General features: G+C 38.8%; 1 protein-coding gene across 4 annotated transcripts in view; it reads left to right on the forward strand.

The window, feature by feature from the left end:
- Window positions 1-23,680, forward strand: part of NETO1 (neuropilin and tolloid like 1) — a 74,893-nt gene that overhangs the window by 43,126 nt on the left and 8,087 nt on the right. For all 4 annotated transcript variants that reach the window (XM_040549578.1, XM_040549579.1, XM_040549580.1 and 1 more), the window contains exon 7: window positions 11,361-11,589. In XM_040549578.1, coding sequence (XP_040405512.1) covers window positions 11,361-11,589 — 229 coding nt within the window. The remainder of the gene's footprint in view (window positions 1-11,360; window positions 11,590-23,680) is intronic.

Below are 23,680 nucleotides of genomic sequence, written 5' to 3' on the forward strand. Positions count from 1 at the left end.
TGGTTTTTGTGTGTAATCCCAGAGCAGACTGTACTGAATATATTAGACTGTTCCAGCACTGAATAGTGAATAAACAAGATGAAGGGTTTCCAGTAGAGAAAAATGCATTAGTATCAAAATTTTTTCTATTGTGAAAGTTTAGGTGTTGAACAGTTGGCTCATAAGACTAGAGATAAATTATTTCCAGAATATGTTTTAGTCTCATATTTTTTACTTTTGGAAAATTCAATATTCATAAAAGTTTCCAATTAAGTAGATGAAGTTTCCAGAGTAAGTGACTATACATGTGAAATGACTGGACTAATTTATCAGTATTGCACGTTATATACTTAGATATTAGTTGGTAAGAAAACTGATAAACACATTATTAAAATATAGATTCAGTACAATTAAATAAGCTAATAAAATTGCCCCACAGTTTTAATTCCAGTCTGTGCTTAGTCGGTCAGATAATGTCATCATGACATTCTTACTTGATCTAACTCTAAAGTGCCACATGATTTAAAGTCCTCCTAGAAATGTCATATTTATTTATCTGTAGGATTTATCCACAGTTTAGTCCTGATGTAAAAGACCAATATATGTAGCCACATAGCTGTAACCACAACGTTTAACAGAAGTATGCCACACTACCACTGTCAATAGAGGGTTTGTTCCTCGTGAATAGGTTAGTTTGTGAATTTTTGTACTTGGATTTAGCTGTATTTCATCTCAAAAAGCATAGACTAGCTAAAGAGTATCTGGAAGGGAAAGCAATGAGAAAATTGTAAAAGGCACGAGGAAAGACCGAAAGTTTTTAAATATCACATTAAGGTTTTAGTGAAGGAGGGTGTTATGAGACAGTATCTTAAATGTTTTAATAATGAGGAAGGGCTGCTCAGATGTCCATGGCTCAGAGAAGTCATGGTTCTGCACTGGAAAAAGGTAGATTCTGGTTAAATGTTAGGGAAAAAAAAAAAAAAAAGTAGGGAGTGGATTATAAATGATTGGTTAAGGAGGTTTGTTCAGCCAGCATGGCTAGCATTGTTAAAGTGGAGGTAAAATAAATAAATAAATATAAATAAACAAATAAATATGAGACAAACATTACTAATCCTACCTTTAGAAAGAGGGGTGGGCTGGATCATCTCCTGAAGAATCTTGTTCTTCCCGTCTTACAGAATTCTCTGGGTAAAAACATAGAACAATATAACAACACATAAATCAGCGTTTCTTAACATGAAAATGAACGCTTTTTTGGTAAGGTAGGAAAAAAAGCCAGTTTCGAAGCCTTGATTCAGTTTGAAGGACAACTAGTTTAGCATTTGAACTTTATTAGTCTGTTTTTCATATACACATATATATATGTGTGTTTATATACACAAACATAACTATGTCCATGGTGTTTTCACACTGAGAATGTTTGAAAATATTCAGATATTAAGGATCAAATTAGTAGATAATTTTTGAAAAAATCATGTAAGAAGTAAGATCTATGTTAATCTTATTTATAGGTCTGAATTCTGTTGTCCATACTTTACAGTCAGCTTCCTTTGTGCTTATCTACCCTTGAATTAATGACATATTCAGTACAATGTCAGTGACATCATTCTAATTTATAGCAGCTTCCACCTATAAAAACAGGCTTTCCAGCTAGGAACAGTAAGAACTCAACAACTGTCTTTATATCTACATGCTCCTGTACTCTGAGCTGTACAGTTTGTTACTGGGATCTATGCCTAAAAGGTCAGTGTTTCTCAGACAGAATTTTGGACCCTTACATTTTAGTTTCTTAAACTGTGCTAGAGACTGAGCTGTTTGCAATTTCATTTGGCTTAAGCTCATCCAATCTAAACTCTCTGCAGAAGGAAGATACAAGTCCCTTCCATGGTTTGCAATTTCAGATTCAAGCCAAGAGTGAGCTCAACATGTATGCAATGAGATCAGTCAGGGTGAACTTGAGAGCTCTAAGCCTGAACTTCAACCTGACAGTCTGGGTGTAACATTGCTGCTACTCTCAGAAAGCTAGAGTGGGACAGAGAACAGTACATTTCTTGCACATGCTTAAAATACTGAGTCATCACAGATCACATTGTAGCACAAAAATTATGAATTATGCTGAAAATGCATGCAGAACTGAAACCTTCTGGAAGTGCAGAAGACAGCAGAATGCAGCTAAAACACAACTTCAATCTTCATGCAGACTTGCAGCCTTATTTTTGATAGTGACGAATTGCAAAGCATGTGATTAGTGCATTCATTTGAAGTCAATTCCTGCTAAGTAGGATAACTGTGAACCTGGAGTTCAGAAATACTGGGGGTTCTGTACTACATGTAGAAGTAGATTTCAATCAGTACAGAACAAGACTGGCAAATAAAGAAGAGAGCTGCTGACTGAATGTGTCAACCTACTCAGAACAATAAAGAGGTAAAAGAACCTCTCCATTCCAAGATACTTGGCCCTTCACTGCAAAACAAATGCCAAAAGATAAATTAGATAAGTTTATTGCACTGGGGTTTCAAAAACTTTGGAATCATCATTGGCTACAGCTGTGGATAAACAAGCTTTATTTGTGAATAGAAAATTAGAAAATTAAAATAATGATGACAAGCAATGTCAAGGCACATACAAGACAAAGAGGTGATCTGAGACAGCCAGCATGGCTTCATCAAGGGCAAATTGTGCCTGACAAATCTGGTGACCTTCTATGATGGAGTGACTGCATCAGTTGACAAGGGAAGACCGACCAACATCATCTACCTGGACTTCTGTAAGGCCTTTGACACAGTCCTACATGACATCCTGATCTCCAAATTGGAGAGACATGGATTGATGGGTGGACCATTCAGTGGATAAGGAGTTGGCTTGAAGGCTGCACCCAGACAGTGGTGGTCAATGGCTCTATGTCCAGGTGGAGGCTGGTGATGAGTGGTGTCCTTCAGGCATCTCTCCTGGGACTGGTACTGTTTAAAACCTTTATCAATGACCTAGACAGTGGGATCAAGTGCACCCTCAGCAAGTTTGCAGATGGCACCAAGCTGTGTGGTGCAGTTGATACAACAGAAGGAAGGGATGCCATCCAAAGGGAACTAGAGAAGCTTGAGAAGTTGGCCCCCATGAACTTAATGAGGTTCAACAAGGCCAAGTGCAAGGTTCTGCACCTGGGTCAGGGCAATCCCAGACATGAGTATAGACTATTGGAAGATCTCATTGAGACCAGCTCTGCAGAGAAGGGCTTGGGGGTTCTGGTGGATGAAAAGCTTGACATGAGCCAGCAGTGCGCACTTGAAGCCCAGAAGGCCAACTGCATCCTGGGCTGCATCAAAAGAGGAATGGCCAGCAGGTCAAGGAAGGTGATTGTCCCCCTCTACTCAACCCTTGTGAGGCCCCCCTACTGCATCCAAGTCTGGGGCCCCCAGCACAAGAAGGATGTTAATCTGTTAGAGTGGGTCCAGAGGAGGGCCACAAAGATGATCAGAGGGCTGGAGCACCTCTCCTACGAAGAAAGGCTGAGAGAGATGGCACTTTTCAGCCTAAAGAAGAGAAGGCTCTGGCGTGACCTTATTGCAACTTTTCAGTTCTGAAAGGGGTCTTATAAAAAAGATGGAGAGCAACTTTTTGCTCACTCAGATAATGACAGGATAAGGGGGAATGGTTTTAAACTAAAAGATGAAAGATTTTTATTAGATGTTAGGAGGGATTTCTTCACTCAGAGGGTGGTTAGGCAGTAGAACAGGTTGTCCAGAGAGGTTGTGGATTCCCCACCCCTGGAAGTGTTCAAGACCAGGTTGGATGAGGCCCTGGGCAACCTGATGTAGTGGGTGGCATTCTTGCCCATGGCAGGGGGGTTGGAACTAGATGATCTTTAAGGTCCCTTCCAACCCGAGCCATTCTATAATTTATGACTCTATGATTTTCTTACTTTCTGTTTGGGGTGAAAAGGTAGAGGAAAAGATTGACAGGAAACATTTTTCTGTTTTGGATATGTCAGCAGAGTTTGACAAAGTTCCGTAGAAAGAAAATGTATGCTTGTGATCATGTGGTGGTCCCTTTGGTGGTAGCTTCCCCAGCAAGCTACCATCATATTGTGCTTGGTCCTTGAGTGGTTTTGTAGGGGAAAAACCTAACCAACGAAACAAACAAACAAACAAACAAACAAAAAACACACACACCAAAAAAAAAAAAAAAACAACCAAGAAACAACAAATAGTAGAATTTGATGGTAAAAGTAATAAAATATTTACAAAGATGATGTTCTGATTCTGGGACAAAACAAGAAGTGTTCATAATCAAAAACTCTGGGCAGCACAGGAAGGAAGACAAGTGTCCAGAGCACAGACAGACAAGCATTCCAGTCCAGTCCAGTGGAAGCGACCTATTCCTGAGGAGCAAGCAAGAAGCACATTTATACTGGGAAAATGCTGAGGCTGCCTTCTGTACACCTATCACAAGAAATGAAATGAAGTTGTAAGCTAATTACACAAAGTGATGCCTAATTCTGCCACCCCACTTGAGTTTGCTACTAGGCAAAGAGGAGATCTCTGCAGGTTATAAGATGCAAGACTTAATAACAAACTTAAGAAACTGTAAGCTTAACTAACAAGGATCTAGTTTTGACATGTTATCACAATATCCTTAAACCTGGGTTGTCTATGAGTGGTGATTACTGTGGGGGTTAAGGTGAAGACAGCTCTAGGGCTGGAATATGGCCAACAAAGAGAGATTGGCAGGCCTATCCATGGTGGCCACAGCATGGTGACAGACAGGCTTGGCTTGAGAGACTTCTTGAGGAGAAAGACTTGGGGGTACCAGTGGCTGAAAAACTCAACACCAGCCAGCAATGTGCACTTGCATCCCAGAAAGCTAAATGTATTCTGGGCTGCATTAAAAATAGTACAGGTAATAGGTAAAGGGAGGTGATTCTCCCTCTCTGCTCTGCTCTTACAAGACCCCACTTGGAGTACTGCATTCAGCTCTGGGGCCCTGAAGAATAATTATTTTTGCACAATCTGCTTAAAAAAAAAAAGGGTTTCCTAGGCCAACACACTGGAGGTATTATCTGCAAATCACATAGAGCTGAACAAGACATAGAATAAAGCAAATACTGTAACTGGTCACTGAGCAGTAGGGAAGAACATAAAACCATTTATCCCAGTCTTGTGCTTGCAGAAAAACTGACTGAACCTAGAAGCTTAATATGCAAAATCTGGAAGTTAGGCTTTGTTGAAAGTTTTTGTCTCACATCTTAAATACTTTTGGCAGTTGAACGATGGTTTTTTGTTAATTTGTTTTGGTTTGTTTGTTTTATTTTGATGCAATATAAGGGACTGGATGTCTGTGCACACATATTAAGTCTGATATGCTAGGATAAGGTTTGAAGCTTTTCCTGACTGGTCTGATCAATCATGTTGTCAGCACTAACCTTCAGAGATTGATTAAAAAGCAGAACTCATCAAAAGTGATTCACTATGAAGAGATTATAATCTGACTATTTTACTGAAGTGATATATTATTCATAGTTTACAATCCTTTTTTTTTTTCTAATATAAGCAGAGTTTTCTGTCATTTTCAAATTTAAATAAAATAGTAAAACTTATCCAATATTTCCTTTTCCTTTATTATGATGACAATACAAACCTTAAAAGTGACAAGACAACTATTTAAACTAGAATGTGACTGAGTGTAAATTATATATGCCACAGTACAGTGAGGCTTAATCAGTTTTGTTTTGAATGGCATTGGCATTTGTAGCGACATCTCAAAGCTCTGTAAAAGTTAATACTTGTGCACTAGCAGTCTGTTCTTCTAAATAATGTGGATTTGATGATTTGAGGAAAGTGTCTTATTAAAACTTTGTAAGTAAAATGGGAAAGAAGATACAGCCGTTATACTTCTTTCAAATAAGCTGTTCTCTTCAACAAGAAATTACTTGTTATGCTAATATGATGTGTCAGTACCTACAGAAATATTAACATTCCAAAAGTTCTCATTAACATCAGTGGAAGAAGATTTAATGAAGACAGTGGATGGTATTTGAATTTGTGATCTCCTTTTTGTTCATTTATTTGCTTTTGTTGTGAACAAAGTTCGTTATCTACTGCTGGTAGAAGTAATGACTAAGTCCATAGAAAATGAAATAACCAGAATGGTTATCCATATCCATATGGATATTTTTTTCTCTCACTTTATATTTAATTCCTTTTAGTGAGATCCACAGGCCAGTGAAAGTGATGAAAATCTTGCCATTGATTTCAAAAAACTGTGCATCAGGAATATTTTGCATTTGATAAAGTTTTGTTATATAATCAGTTTTATTCTTTCCTTGTGGATCCCAATTTATTAGCAATTTTCTCTGCCAGTGTTGGTCTTACACCCAGTGACAGCAACAATGGCAAATATATTGTAATAAGACCATAAAAATTGGCAGAAGTATGAAGATGCAATTAAATTACTTTCAGCTCTTTAAAACAAAATCTGATTCAATATTATGATGTCAGCTTGTATTATCAGTTCCCAGTTTTAAAAAATGTACTCCAGCCTTAATCCATAGGTCTAATCTAAATAAACTTAAGTAAACGTATTTCAGGTAGCCTTGGATCAATTCTTCATTGTTTTATATAAAGTTTTGGGCATAGTTAATATGGAAATTAAATTCCAGCTCAACTCAGAATATCACAAGTTTATTTTCTCTAATTTATGAAACTTCATGCCATTGTAGAAGGTGCCATCTTTCTTCTGAAGAATGGACATAGATTTTTAAGCCAACTATTAATTTCCAGTACCTATCAAATCTATCTATATATAATGAACTTATCTGAATTTATCACACACAAAAATTAACTGGTGTCACCAAAAGCAGAATTCAGTCTTGGGAAGAGCTTAAAGTGTTGGCTTCTTCACTGAAAGAATCAAAGTGAAATGCTAAGCTATTGTTCTCTTTATTCCTTCTCAACATTTATAACTGCCTACTCTGAGAAATATTTTATTATTTTAAAAAGCTAGCATGCCACCAGAAGCTAAAGAATGTCAAAGGATGAGCCCAAAGTAAGACTTTGGCTGTACTGTGATAAGAAGAGTCTATTTAAACAGATCAGGAATAACTGATGAATGCTGGAAACTGTTGTGAGAGCTGGTATTTTATAATAGAGAGGATTTGTTCACATTTCTTGTAAGAATGAAAACTGTTATAAATTACATCTCAATACTGAAATGGTACACCATGTACAGACATATATATGTTGCACAAATACATATAAATGTACATTTATAAGACTGCAGGATAAAAAAAGAGAACAAGCAAACAAAAGTGAGAGTTCCTTGCCCCATTTATTTATTTATTTATTTATTTATTTATTTATTTATTTTTCCTGGAGTAGGTTAAGAGTTTTCCTGAATAGTGGAATAAGATAAAAGTATGATCTATGTACATTACATTATATCTGTATGGGCTATTAAACATGCATATAGTCTATTATACATATGGTATGCATGATATGCATTTAAGGCATAAAAACAAATTCTCATGACAATAGTGTATGGGAAGCCTTCTGTGCTTTCTTATGAGACATGTTCATCTGAGAGTACATACACAGATGTACTTCATTACTTGGAAAACAGTCGTGTATGCAATATTGCACATAATCAGCTGCTGAAGGTTTTTATTCAATTGAATTTTATTCAATGACTTAGACAAAGGGATAGAGTCTACCCCCAGAAAGTTTGCTGACGATACAAAGCTGGGAGGAGTAGCTGACACACCAGAAGGCTGTGCTGCCAGTCAGTGAGACCTGGACAGGCTGGAGAGCAGGACAGAGAAGAACCTGACAAGGTTCAACAAGAACAACTGTAGAGTCTTGCACCTGGGTAGGAATAAGTGTATGCATCAGTACAAGTTAGGGACTGACCTGCTGGAGAGGAGCTCTGCAGAGAAGGACCTAGGTGTCCTGGTGGACAACAGGTTGGCCATGAGCCAGAATTGTGCCCCTGTGGCCAAGAAGGCCAATGGCATCCTGGGGCGCATTAAAAGAATGTGGCCAGCAGGTTCAAGGAGATTATCCTCCCTTTCTACTCTGCCCTGGTGAGGCTACATCTAGAATACTGTGTCCACTTCTGGGCTCCCCAGTTCAAAAAAGACTGGGATCTTGTAGAGAGAGTCCAGAGGAGGGCCACAAAGATGATTAAGGGCCTGGAGCATTTCCCGCATGAAGAAAGGCTGAGAAATCTGGGTCTGTTCAGCCTGGAGAAGAGAAGACAGGGAAGTGATCTGATCAATGTTTATAAATATCTAAACTGCAAGAGGCCAATGGATGGGACAGGCTGTTTTCAGTGGTGTGCAGTGATAGGACAAGGGGCAATGGCCAAAAACTGGAACACAGGAAGTTCCATACAAACATGCATAAATACTTTACAGTAAGGGTCACAGAGCACTGGAACAGGCTGCCCACAGAGGTTGTGGAGAAGCACCTCCCTTCTCTGGAGATACTCAAGACCTGCCTGGAAGCTTTCCTGTTCAACCTACTGTAGGGAACCTGCTTTTAGTAGGGGGGTTGGACTCAATGATCTCCAGAGGTCCCTTCTAACCTATGATTATAATCCCTATGATTCTGTGATTGCGTTAGTGGTGACAAAGCTGGTAAGCACTGAATTGCCAGGCTCAGAAGCAGGAAGTGGAAGAAAGAAAACTAAGAAGCAAATTTAACTCCCCATTCTAAGTGAAATATTATGCAGAGTTGGACTATTTCAGCAGCTTTACAGGAGAGGCTAGGAGCCAGGGTTTCACGGTGCCTGTTAGGCTCTTGTTTGAGCAGGAGTGACTGGTCTCTACGACACAGGAAGCTGTTCTCCAGAGTGCCCCAGTTATGGCCAGTTGATGGATGTATGCATGGTCCTGCTTTCCCTCTATGGGAATACATCCCTCCCTCTTGCAAAATCTTCCACTGCAGGACAATGATGTGCCTGTACCAGCTGGATACTAGGAGCCACTAAAACAAGAGGGCCAAGAGGGCCCTGTCAAACCACTGGAATGAGGAGTAAAAGCTCTTTTCATACTGCCCATCCCAGTTCTGCATGGCTTCATTTGAATCTCTCACTGGTCCAGAATTCTTGTCTGAACATTTCCCACTGGACTTTTGCTGCTGGAAGTGAAGTTCAGCCATCTGCCTGGTGGCCATGGAAGCAGCTGATGTTGTATAAATGGAAAAGAGCAGCAGATACGTTGAAGACTGGGAAGACCTGAGGGGCTAAAGTCATCAGACATCAGTAGGACATAATGCTCTAAATAGCTGGAGAACAGCAAGAACAAGAATTTGGAGCACAAGGAGAAAAGAGTCAAATTCCTGAGCACCTATTGAAGGGAGGAAAACAGTACAGAATGTAAGAGAGATTTTCAAAGGGATATAGCCAGTGCAGAGAAACTTCAGAACTACTCTCCCTGTACTCAACGGATTTAAGAATTCAAAACAAGCTTTTAAGTATGACTTTGCCAAGGCAGCAGGTGACCTGTTTTAACAGGAATGGAACTGTATGCCCCCCAGTAGGAGAGGAAATGGCAAGACATTTCAAGACAATACATTTATAAAATTGGTGGATACTGTGAGAAAATTTCAGCAATGCTGGATGACAGAACTCATAATTTTTCATTCCACTGCAAGAGTGTAACAAGTAATACATAATAATAATAATAATAAACACTACAAAAACTATTTCTTCACATTTGATTTTTGCTATCTGAAGATTATTACTTTATGTATTGCTGTTAAACATTCCATTTTGTAGTGATCAATAGAAGCAGCTTCCTTAATTTATAGTATTAAAAAAAAAAGGGTGGGGGGATGGAAGAAGTATGAAAGAAGGATTCACTTAACTACTATTTAATTAAAATATGTTTCTCACATTTCTTTTGGAGGATGGGAATGTTGGAACAAAATTAAGATCTGCTGTAAGAAATAACATGCTAGAGAAAGGTCAGGCAGGAAAAATGAAATTTAGTATACTAAATTTCATATGCTAGTAAAAATTGTCTTGCAAATATTCACTTCAAAGAGACCAGCTGCAAAGCATAACAAGGAAAAAATGTACTATTATACAGTATCTAAAAAAAATCATTTAAAAATCTGAGCTGTTTTTAAGCAGCATCAAACTTTTTAATAGTACATAATTCTCAAACCATGTGAGTTCTAATATATCAACAACGTGAAGTGTTGAGCCCTGTATGCTGCTAGGCTATGCTGTTTGTGTACTTTATGTGAATTCAGAGAAGATTTTTAAGCAACTGTTCTGTGCATGGAAAGAGCTACCTGAAGTTAATAAGACCTTTTGTAAAGAAGTAAGTAGATCTGATCTGTAATACAGTGGAGTCCTTTTTTGGTTATTGTTTCAAGATGCATACAGCTGGATGCTGAGTATATTTTCTTTTCATGCTGTTTCTGCCCTCCTCCACCTTTCTGTATCATTCTCATGAGGTGTCGTGGGTGCCCTTAGCAGTTTGAATATGTACTGTATGTCTACTGAAAATGGTACTAGTTTCTCTGTTACTGGAATATTTGATGTTCCTCGTATTAGCAATTGGTTTTAAAATGAGTGTGTTTTCCTGTTAAAGTGCATATTGAGTTGTGTATCAAATAATATCATTTTCTCCCCACCTGTGCTTCCTTTTAGGTAGGTTTAAAGAGTTCTTTGTAAAGGACAAGACATCTACTACATTTATGGGATAACTTAACTGGTATGCAAGAGACATTTCCTTAGGAACCTTTCCAGGTTTCTAGCAGTTTCCATGAAATACTCTTGATTTCGTCCCTGTTAAATTATGAAGATATATATACCATACAGGCTTTGTTTAGAAAAGCTGAAATGGTAGCCAAATTGCTTGAGGAAACATGAAAAGATTAATGATTGAGTTCTGCCTGGCTCCCAGCTTCTCACTTCCTGAATCAGTGTAGCTGAGACGTATCACAAAGATGACACATATTGACTCTGGGGAGGGAGCAGCAATTATTTGCCTTATTATTTTCCATGTCAGGGAAGTAATAGAGCAATACTGTGCCAGTGAAAGAAGAAATTTCTAGCTTGTCTGCCCTTCAGCTTGAAGGACTGTTGTACACACTTCTCATGGAGAAAGAAAAGAAAAATCTGGATCTTCCACTAGATTCTACTTTGAAGTAAGACAAAATACAAGGAAGAATAAACTGTGCTCACTTTCTGTATTATACCCATCCAGGAAAATGACCAGGAAATGAAAATTCTGGATCTCCAGCTCCAGAAAAATTATTTTGATGTTGTTGTGTAGTCTTTCTCTCACAACACTGAGCAATGTTGTTTAATGTTTGTTTAGCCATTTGCAAATGTGTCTACATGTTGCCTTTTTTGTTTGTTTGCATCATAGATATACTTGCGATTTTTGGACTATGAGATGCAGAATTCCAATGAATGCAAAAGGAATTTTGTCGCTGTTTATGATGGAAGCAGCTCCGTGGAGGATTTAAAAGCAAAGTTTTGTAGCACTGTTGCTAATGATGTAATGCTGCGGACGGGTCTCGGTGTGATCCGCATGTGGGCAGATGAAGGCAGTCGAAGCAGCCGATTCCAGATGCTCTTCACATCTTTCCAAGAACGTAAGACCTTAATTAACATGCCCACCTTTCAGTTTGTTAAATGACACTAGTCTCACAAACTGCTAATGTTTTCTTCATGCAGAGTAAGGATGAATAAGTAATATCAAAGGATGCTCCTGAACAAGCTACGTAAATCACCAGAACAGTTTAAATCCATGCATAGTGTGCAATAATTTGTAACAAAGTAAGTAGAGCACAGGATTCAGAGACAGAAAGATGGGTATAGCTAGTCACAATGACCACAACTTACCTGATCCCCAAGATACTAGTCCACTCTGTCTCAGTTTTCCTCTACACAATTGGAAAATAATATAGCTCTGAAGGATTTTAACAAGCCCAGTCCTTTTCTATGATTTTGATTTTTTTTTAAATCTTACAATGATGGGCACTTGAAAAACACCTTATGATTATTTTATCATAGATGATGAATATGTTTGTTCATATGCCAGAATGCATATATCAATAAACACATATCAGATAGTTTTAAGCAAATAATTAATGGTGGTTTTGTTGTTGTTGTTGTTGATATATGTATATGCATATATATATAGTAACATAAGCTATCTGAAAGCTTAAATGATATCTCTGTTTACAAACATAATATTCTCCCTATGCAGATTGCATTCATTTATATTTATATTCATTTATGTTCATTTATATGATTTTTGAGTTCAAGTAATAGGAAAAGTAGCCTTTGAAAGAAAAAAAAAAAAGCTACTTATTGCCGATTTGAAAAATAAACAAAACCCCATCAAACCCAATAATCTCATTCACTGAAAATGATTAATTCAGTTAAACACCTGTGAAAGATATTGGTTTGTTTTCTTTAATGGAAACAATGCATAGATGGTCTCTTGAGGAAGGAGTATAAGCATTTATTTTCACATGCTGTTTCTTTTTCTTTTTTTTTTTTTTTTTGACTTGTGCATCACAAGTTTCACAGAAGATTTCTGTGTGACTGTGTTACTGAAATGAAGGCACACTCCTACCAAGCATATTCTTCATCTGTATTCTGTGTGTGTGTACCCTGCAATGAGGCAATGAGACTCTGTTGAGAACAGCCTCCATAATTCCTTAATTATGGCTCTGATTAAAAAATTTCTGACGCTTTGCATGCTTGAAACTACATATGCCTCTGTAGTCTCACACTGCACCCTTAGGGTGGGTTATGTTTTTCTTGTCTGCAAATCAGGCCAGGGTCTAAATGATACTGAGAACCCTCAATTGAGATGATACTGTCCTTTTCTCATTTCTGCAACTGGGGATGTCTTGAATATTCAAGATCTGATTTTTTTTTTTTTTCTTCACAAAGCATCCTTATCTGTTACCTTAGAAACAACTGCATAGACACTGGAGGTTCACAGCATTAAAAGAATTGGAGAGTGAAATACTATGATGACTAACCTGAGATGAGGGTTTGCATAAGTGTGTTTGCAAGGTTTCATATTTTAAAAGAAAATAAGGACAGATAATTTTTTTTTTCCTTATAGCATTCCTAACATGGTTATTTGATGACTAACCTGAGATGAGGGTTTGCATAAGTGTGTGTTTGCAAGGCTTCATATTTTAAAAGAAAATAGGGACAGATATATATATATATTTTTCCTTATAGCATTCCTAATATGGTTATTTGACATACTACAGCTTATGAGCTACTCTGTTCTTGTAAACAGCTAACGTTTTATAATGTATTCTGACTGGGAGGTTAAAAATATTAACATGATGTGTCTTCTGTAATTCTACCGTGCAAAGTTGTTGCAGACTAAAAGTTGTAAATTTACAAAGGGTGAAATTGTGCTTTGAGATGTCTACACAGCCTGATCATAAATATTAGGGGAAACTGCATCTGTGTTTTTAATGCTGTAAGTTGATGTTAAAGGTTTAAAGGTGATGACAACTGTACTTTCTATGCCATGTCAGCTGTCCATAAGTTCTGTCCTATACTGCAAACCGGTGTTGACTGTAAGAAGTAAGGTAGAGCAGATGTCCAGTCTGAGCACAGTGAGACACAGCACATAGCATGCAAACTGTGAGGTCTTTCAGTAACACGTGGGAATAATTAGATCATCTGCGTGGAAAAGAAGGAATGTCAGACTTCATTCAGGGAGATAAGCATCAAGCAACAGACACCTGTGTCCTTGCAAAAATGCAGAGACAAAGAAAGAGGGAAAAAAGCTAGTTTGTTCACTTAGAGCTGTGGGGAAAAAAAAAAAAAAAAAAAAATATTTTTGCTGTGAAAGAGTGACAAAGTAAAAGTTCTTTTTTATTGTTGCTGTGGTAATGACCAGGAGGTGTTGTTATGTGTAGCTCCTCAAGTTCCTCTCCTTAGTATGGGGTACTGTCTGTAGAGTTAAGTGAGACTGAGTCCACTGTAGTCCTCTGTTACACAAAGCTCTGTGAATTGGAAGTGTGGGGTGTTTTTGTTTGTTTTGTGGAAACAGAAACAGGCTACTTAGCCTGAGGAATCTTTTCTTCCTGTCTAAGTCTGTTCAGTGTAAATTCTTGTTACAGAGCTGTTTCCTGGGGACTTGACATTTGTGTAGAACAGAGAAATCTTAAAGAGATTTCTTATATGACTATTTTCATATGGTTTGATCAGCGCTCTCCAATTTCATCTGAAATATATGTATATATGTTTTTTTTTTTTTTTCTTCCCTCTAAAAAGTGGTCTTACAAGTTTCCAAACCTCTAGTGGTGATGCTCTGCAAAGCAGAAGTGCTGTAAATATATCTCAAGAAAAACAGGCATACAATGCAAGAAGTTGTTAAATTTACTACTCCAGAAAATCAGTAATGATTCTTACATCATAAAAGTAGCAGTAGAGCTCTAATCAACTTTTAGCAAACAAATAATTCTTAATAGCTGATAAGGTACAATGATGATAGATATTTTGTGATCAGTATTATCAGCTATTCCAAATATATATTTTTTTCTGTTCATGCCCTTACCTTTTCAATCTTTTATACAACCTGTAATCATATACATTTACTTCATACTTTTCTGTATGGTAGTATGTTAGTCACTGTCTACAATACATTTCAAATAGCAAATACATTAATTTAAGAATCAGAAAAAGAAAAAAAAAAGAAAGAAATCTAGTATCATCAAAAGGCATATGTTCATCTGTTAAGAGGACTTGAAAAATGAATCCTTGTTTTTTCACCTACTAACTGTTCATTTCACTTTCCATGGTTGTGACAACGATCTCAAGCCTGATTAATGACAGACATGCTATACTTACAGCTTCTTCAAAGAGCTGTTCATGAGCAGGCACACCTACGCTTTAAAAAGCAGTTTCATAAAACCAGGGCATAGGGGATAAGAGAAAATCCCTCTATATGCAGAGCACACAAGATGCTTATTCTCTCACCTGTGACAGCTATTTGGTAGCACTGCTTGCCTCTATATCCACAACTTTTTTTTTTTTTTAAATACAAACAGAAAAATATTATTCCTTCTCTTATTTTGTTGCCACTTTGAGCTTTGAAGGTGTTTTTAAAGCCCTATCTCATGGTGTTTTCTTAAAGGATCACAAATTCTATTATAATTGCTTTCTTTTTATTAACAAAACCCATATTTAGATAGAAATCTAATGCTATGTTTAGGGGAGTAGTGCACAGCTTTATAGAGTAACAGCAGTCAAGTCCTTATTTACAGCCAGAATCCCTGAAGATGATCATCCCAGCATGGGCAATTTTCTAACGAGTAAAAGGCTCTGTAGGTATTCAATATTAATGGCTGTGTTTATTGTGATAATGCAAAAGGAACAACTGAGAAAAGGAACAGCAATGCAATCAATGCAATACATGCAAAGAGATAGTTTCCACTTGGAAGGACTTAAGAGTGTAAATAGATTACGGCCTTCTTGGTTTTGTTCCCTGCTTCCACACACATATATATAAAAGAAATCATTTTGATTGCCTCCTTAATGGTGAATATTCATCTGTGATTTTCTGCCCCTCTGTTATATCTACAGCTATCTGTAGTCAAAAACCCTCACTGGCTAAGCAACCCTATGCCTCTCTGTTCCTGAACAAAATAGGTGTCTGTGGTGCCTAGAGTGTATAAATTGAACATTGAATGGAGTTCTGAGCACACACTACTGAGCTGACAGTCTCTGCTGATCTCATATTGACATGTGTCTGGTATTAACACTCAAAAAACATTGTATTTATTTTGAACAGAGTTGTCTGAAGGTGGCTGAGAAGGAAAATTCAGAATTAAACACATTCCATTTTCAAGTATCTAATAGCTATATTTTAATAAGATTTTTTCATTAATGGCAAATGAAAAGACAAGTAATTTTACTTCAGATAACACAGTTTAGTGTGCATTACTAAAACCACTGTAATAATTTTATTTTAAGAAAGTAAGTGAAACTGTCTGTCAGCATGAGTGATGGACTTTTCCTTGGGGAGGCTGAGAGAAAACTTCCGTTTCAAAGATGATTTGAGGAACATCTGAAGAATTTCATTTTTCTTTCTCTTGTGAAGAAAAGAAAGCTCTATTTTTCAGTAAGGAACAGTGGGAAATTCCAAATGATCTATGCCTAAAGAATTAATGTGCAGAGCATGATGCAATAAGCTATCTTGAGAACATGAGGAGTAGGTGTGAAATGTGTAATGAGTTCAGCGGAAATTATTTTTCACATCTAACCATTTTTCAGACTTCAGAATTTTCCCATTCACCCTCAGGAGAAAGCAAGACCTCTCAAGAAATGTTATGACAAGAATGGAAGGGGTGGAGATAGAGAAGCCTGAAAATAGTAAGTAGAATAGGGCATTCATCTAAGATTAAGGAGTCCCGGATTGAAATCCCTACCCTGAAATGGACTCAAAGGGCAAGCCCACAAAATTCAGTGAAGTGAGACATAGACACCCAAGCTAGCTTGCTCAGATCTAGTGCACACCTCAAACAGAAGGTGTGGAGTTAATGCTAACTCTACCTGGTGCTTAGAAACAGTGTAAATACACTGGGGAAGGCTGAAGTAGAACAGCTAAGCTTCACACCAGGTCCACAGCAAGTTGGATTTTGACTTCATCATGTAAAAATATTTTTACACCGCCATGTCTGCATTTTATACCCAAAGTATCCTCACTCCCCGGAATTATGCACAGCACACACACACAGATAATGTATTTTGTTATTAATGCCACTACATCACGATCTAATAATTATTAATAGCACAAATAATGTTTGCTGTAGTGCTGTATAATATTGCTATTTTATTTTATAAATGGCCATATACCACTTGCAATTATTTATTTTACTGCCCTAGTGAAAGCAGTATTTTCTTGGAAAAAAATATAAAATATGAATTTTTAGTTCATATTACTTTGTAAGCATGGCATATGGAGGAACTATTAATACTCTTTATGTTCCTCTGCCTTAGGGCTATTCAGGATTAAAAGAAGTTGTGATCATTTTTCATTAGTAAATGAAAAAGTATGGATTATTAACTTCATGTGCATTCCCAGAACCTTCTAATAGTAATAAGATATAGACAACTCCATTAGCTCAATTTTTTTAACTTTGAAAGCAGTAACATTCAAACGCTGAATCCAGGCTTTTTTGAATACTGAGATGGTAACTTTTTGGAAATATGATTATTGTAACAATCCTCTAATGTCCTAGTTTGTCCCCATTAGAAACAAAAATATATTTACAAGTCATTAAACATAAATAATATAATTAGTCTAGGATTTTTTTAAGTATAGGATTTCTAAACCTGAAAAATTCAGTGGGTTACCAACTCCATTCCTGTTAACACACTTGCTTATACATGTTCTAGGATAAGTGCTCCATCTTGTGTTCAGTATAAATACTTGTTGAAAAGTGGAAGACACTACGTTGTTTTTTTCCGTAACTAAAATATCTGTGTATTAAGATACCAGTTATACCTACACACAGATATAAAAAATTTAAAGATCATATTGAAATTTAAAATGAAGGGAAAGGTTTTGAAGGTTTATATGTATATATATGTCTCTCTATATTTAATTTTATATATATCATAATTTTACAATAAAATAATATATGGTTCAACTCCAAATTGGAAAAAGACCTTTTGGTATATATATATTTTTTATTGGCACTTTAATTAAATTACAATATTTCATGCTGTAAAAGTCCGATGTTTTATGAAAAAATTACTGTAGTTAAAATACACCAATGTGAGTTATAGGAATAGTTAAAATTTGCTCACTTCGTTTCATTATCATTATACATTGTTCATTGTGCCGAATATGTTACCTCACTTTTTTCTAGGCCAGTACCTACCTTGGTAGATCTTAATTCAAGGCTGCTTTAGGGCACAGTAAAAATAAATGTGCTTGTGTGATCTAAGCTGTAACTTTTGATCTAACTATGTAGCCATCTTTTCAGAGCGAGACAGAATGGCTGAGGTTGGAAGAGACTTTGGGGTTTGGACTTTCTCTGTTGAGGGCTGTGGGTCTGCATCCCGTTGGGTTTTCAGTAACCCCAACACAGTCTTCACAACCTCTCAGAGAAACCAAATCTTGCCCTGTGAATGACAAGCCACAAAGTAAAAAAGTTTGTTGTGTGTAAATTAAATTTCCTGCATTTTATTTAGTGCTCATTGCTTTTTTTTTTTGTCTTGTCACTAGGCTCCACTGAGAAAATCCTAGCTCTGTCTTCTTTACTCTGCCCTGTCAGGTATTTGTACACATTGACAAGATCTCCCCTGAGCCTTCTCTTCTCCAGTCTGATCAGTCCTGGCTTTCCTAGGCTTTCCTCATATGATTATCTAAGTCTTTGATCATCTTCGTGACCTTTTGTTAGACTGACTCCAGTATGTCCATGTCTTTCTTGTGCTGGGGAGCCCAGAACTGGACCAAACAGATGTGATTCACCAGTGCTGGGTAGAGGGGAAGGATCACCCCTCTTCACCTGCTGGCAATGATCTTTTTTTTTTTTTTTTTCCTACGATACTCTGTCTTTCTTTGTCACAGGGGCACAGTGCTGGCTCATGGTCATGTTACTGTACACCAGCACCTTTTCTGCAAACTTGCTTTCCAGTCTGTCATTCCCCAGGACTTAGTGGTTCATGGGGTTATTCCTCCCCAGTTGCAGAACTTTGTATTTCACTGTTGAAATGCGTGTGCTTACTATAGACATATTTCTCCAGCCTGATAAGATCCCTTTCTACAGCTGTCCAACCAACTGTTCTATTAACCAGCCCTTATAGGTCTGCATTGTCTGCAAACCTGCTGAGGGTACACTCTGCCCCATCATCCAGCATATTAATGAAGGAGTTAAACAGTACTGGCTGTAGAACTGACCCCTGTGCTAAAATGTTAGTGACTGGCCTCCAGCTGGACTTCATTCTATTGATCACTTTTTTGAGCCTGGCTGCTCAGCCAGTTTTGGTCATAGAATCATAAAATCATAGATTGGCCTGGGTTGGAAGGGACCTCAAAGACCACCTAGTTCCAACCCCCCTGCCATAGACAGGGACACCTCCCACCAGACCAGGTTGCCCAGAGCCTCATCAAACCTGGCCTTTAACACCTCCAGGGATGGAGCATCCACAACCTCTCTGGGCAACCTGTTCCACTGCCTCACCACCCTCTGAGTGAAAAATTTCATTCTAACCTCTAATCTAAATTTCCCCTCTTTTAGTTTAAAATCATCCTCCCTTGTCCTATCATTATCTACCCTAGTAAAGAGTTCTTTTCCGTCCTTTTTATAAGACCCCTTTAAGCATTGAAATGCTGTGATGTGATCACTCCGGAACCTTCTCTTCTATAGGCTGAAAGGAGCCATCTCTCTCAGCCTGTCTTTGTAGGAGAGGTGCTCAAGCCCTCTGATCATCTTTGTGGCCCTCCTCTGGACCCACTCTAACAGGTTAACATCCTTCTTGTGCTGGGGACCCAGACCTGGACGCAGCACTCCAAGTGGGGCCTCACAAGGGCTGAGTAGAGGGGGATAATCACCTCCATTGACCTGCTGGCCATTCCTCTTATGATGCAGCCCAGGATGCAGTTGGCCTTCTGGGCTGCAAGTGCGCACTGCCGACTCATGTCACTGTTGACTTATGTCATGAGTCTATGCAGACTACTCCCTTCTTGTCCTTCATTTTTTTTGGAAATGGTTTCCAGGATAATTTGCTCCATCATGTTTCCAGGGATTAAGTTGAAGCTGAACAATCTGTAGCTCTCAGGATTCTCCTTCTTGCCTTTCTCAAAGACAACGGAGACATCTGCTTTCTTCAAGTTCTTAGGAACTTTTCTCTATGGCCATGACCTTTCAGAGATAATCAAGAAAACAACATCAGCCAACTTCTGCGGGCATCCCACAAGTCCGGAGTCCATGGATTCATGCCTGTACAGTTTGGTTGATGTTCTCTGACCCAGTCCTCCTCCACTGAGGGTAAGTCCTGCTTGCTCCAGACTGTCTCCTTCATCTCAAGTGCCTGGAACTCCAAAGGGCAAATCCACCAAAAAAGATGGAGTAGAAGGCGGCATTTAGTACCTTATCCTTTTCCATATCTCTTGTCAACAGGTCCCATGCCCCATTCAGCATCACACACATTTTCCCTCACCTTCCTTTGGCAGCGAATATACCTGTAGAAATCATTTTTGTTGCCTTTCACAGTCCTTGCCAGATTCAACATCAGATGGACTTCAGCTTTCTTAGCTATTTCCCTGTATACTTGGTCTATGCCCCTATACTTCCACTGGGGTCACTTGACCATGCTTCCACCTCATGTACGTGTCCTTTTTTTGTCTGCATTTAGTCAGGAACTCTTTGTTTATCCATGCAGGCTAACTGCCACCTTTGTTTGATTTTCTGCTTGTCTGGATAGACTATTGAGCTTAGAAAAGGTGATCTTAGAGAGTCAAGCAACTCTTCTGTTGGACCCCTTATCTTTCCAAGTGGGATTTTTCCAAGTAGATCCCTCAACAAATTCTGCTCTCCTGAGGCCAAGGGTTGTGATCCTGCTTTTTCCTTATTCCCTCCTCTCAGGATCCTGAACTGCAACATCTTGTGATCACTGCAGCCAGGGCTGCATGTAGTGTTCACATTCCCAACCAGTCTTCTGTGTTTGTAAAAGCATGAGTCCCAGCAGAGTTCTCTAAAACAGCTCCCTGTATCAGGAAGTTATTATCAGTGCTCTCCAGAAACCTCCTGGGTTGTTCGTGCCCTGATGTGCTACCCTCCACAGGTAGTTAAAATCCCCTGAAAGACCAGGGTCTGTGAATGTGTGACTTCTTCCACATTGGTCTGCCCACTAATCCTGACCCAAAAACTATCAGTCTGCTCAACACAACCCAAGGCAGAGTTCTGTTCATTTCCACTGCTCTCTCATGTAAGGACATTTAGATAGTCATAGTGAAGATTGCATACTGATAGATCAGGACTTCTGCTTGGTGGAGAAGTTTGCCTTATTTTATCTAATTGAAGCTAGTGATACCAGTAAATTCCTTTTGTGAAAACGTTCACACCCTTTCTTCATTTTTAAATTTTTTACGTATTGAGGCAACACCACAGATGTTCAAAGGTTAGGTTAAGCTGTCCAGTGTTGGAGCCACATGCTTTGTCTGCTTGATTCCACTCCCACGCAGGGTTCTGTAACAGCCTCAGGAAAGTGTTAGGACCAGCTCCACCTTGCTGAAGAAGAATCCTGTTCACTACCAGTTCATGTATCTTTCTGCTGTTACTAGAATATCCTCGGTACTGCACCCTAAGATCCCTTTACTGTGCCTCTTCAAGAGCAATAAAATAAAATAAAAAAAAGCTAATTCCTTCAATGAAAATTGGGACTGACAAGTTTTCAGCTTCCCTTGATGTTTTCATTCATTCTAACAAAAAAGCCTCATTAGAGTGGGGAAAAAATATTGATTTCTTGTCCAGCTTGATCACTCTAGGCTCAAGGGACCACAGAGAGGATTTGACTATTCTAATTTTAAAAACATAAACAGAAGTGTACTGTTTATCTTTAGATTTAGAAATCTGCCGCACTTGGGTTTCTCCAATGCTAAGACTTCTGTACTTGTTTTGAAATTTCTTTGCTGTCTATCCATCTAGTCATGACATTTATACACATAGCATTTCTTTCCTCCGTAGTTCAACAGCACAATTTAGAGAAGCAGAAGCTCTTTTTTCTTCCTTGTTTCCTCATCTGTTGTTTTCAGATCTCCCTGACATCACTTTGCATAAGTATTCTGTCTTCTAAAATCTGAAAGAAAAAAAAAAAAAAAAGAATTGCTCTTATCTTTTCTCTCTTGTTCCTGAAACATATCCTAATATTCTCACTTGATACAGTATCTTGTCATTCATTTCAGTGCAGAATGCCTAATATTTAATTTATTTTGCTGTCTTGCATAGTTCTCTCATTCTTCCTTTTCCTTTCTCTTCCCTTACTTCCTCCCTCCAGGTCTTCCTTTTCTATTTAACAAGTGTATGCTTCTAGATGCCCACATTTCTGCCCACACAACTGTCCTTCCTTCCCCTAAGTTGTCCTCTATTCTTCTGGGGGGCTGTTTTCCCACTGTTATTCCTTTCTTTGCTGTCACATTCAGGATTAGATCAGCTTGGATTTAAAGTGGGAAGGGAAGTCATATGCATTTAAAAGGTTCTGCCCGCTGAGACAGCACTTTTTCCTCACCACTTCACTTGTAACGCTTTTCATGACAGTCTATGTTTTGTTTGTTTGTTTTCTTTATGTCTTTATTAGCATAAACTTTCCTAATGCTGCACTTTCCCCCCCCACCCCTGGCCCTCCTTGTGCTGTTCACACTTGTCCTTTGGGTCTTTTCTTGGTCTCTTCTTATGTATTCTCATATATTTTGATTGGTGGCTAGGTATTTTTAGGTTTCCCTTAACTCCCTCTCTGTTTTTTTTTTTTTTTTTTTTTTTTTTTTTTTTTTTTTTTTTTTTTTTTTTTTAGGGCAGGCAGTAAGACTGCCAAAAGATTACTACCTTGCCCAGAAAAGGGGCTTATGGTTTATGTGTGAAAGGATGATAGTGCCTCTGGAAGGTCCTCTATACCATGATGTGACTCTGTCCCCAAATGGCAGCAACAGATAAGGACTGTCCCAAAGCACCCTCTGTTTCTAATACATATATGTATGCTGATCTGCTCTTTCTATCTATTTTTAAGTAAAATATTTATTGTAACAAACTTAGCACCTGATCAGGGTCTCTGCAGGATGGAGGGATGTTGTACAGAGGTTTGCAATAACTGAACAGTGCTAACTGGGACAGAAACAATTTGGCCAGTTTGTGTTCAGCATTGGTTTAGCAATTGTGGTGGTTTTACTCAGCTGGGCAGTGGAGCTCCACCAGAACCGCTCTCTCACTCCTCAAAGTGCAAGGGAGAGAAAATAAAATGGAAAGGGCTCAAGGGTTGAGAAAAGGACAGCAAGATCACTCAACAATTACCATCATGGGCAAAATAGACTCAGCATAGGGAGATTAATGTAGTTTATTACCTATTACTAACAAGCTAGAGCAGTGAGAAACTAAAAGCAAACTAAAAACACCTTTCCCCCATCCACCCTCTTCTACGCCCTCCACCTTAGCAGCGCAGGGGAATGGGGGCTGCAGTCCGCCCCTAATGCTTTCTCTCTGCTGCTCTTTCACGGTCACTCTCTGCCCCTGCTCCACGTGGGGTCCTTCCACGGGACACCATCCTTCCTGAACCGATCCTATGTGGGTTTCCCACATGCAGCAGCTTTTCAAGAACTTTTTCAGTGTGGGTCTGTACCACAGGGTCCATTCATTAGGAGCAAACTGCTCCAGCACAGGTCCCCCATGGGCGGCAGCTCCCCCTAGACCCCCTGCTCCTGCATGGGCTCTTCTCCATGGGCTGCAGCTCCGGCCCGGGGCCTGCTCCTGCGGGGGCTCTCCATGGCCCGCAGCCTCCTCCAGGCCACATCCACCTGCTCCACCGGGGGCTCCTCCACGGGCTGCAGCGTGGAGATCTGCTCCATGTGGGACCCATGGGCTGCAGGGGGACAGCCTGCTCCACCAGGGGTGTCGCCACAGGCTGCAGGGGAACTTCTGCTCCTTGCCTGGAGCACCTCCTGCCCTCCTGCTGCGCTGACCTTGGGTTCTCACTCACGCT

The sequence above is a fragment of the Cygnus olor genome, chromosome 2 (assembly GCF_009769625.2).
Source record: "Cygnus olor isolate bCygOlo1 chromosome 2, bCygOlo1.pri.v2, whole genome shotgun sequence".
Classification (NCBI taxonomy): domain Eukaryota; kingdom Metazoa; phylum Chordata; class Aves; order Anseriformes; family Anatidae; genus Cygnus; species Cygnus olor.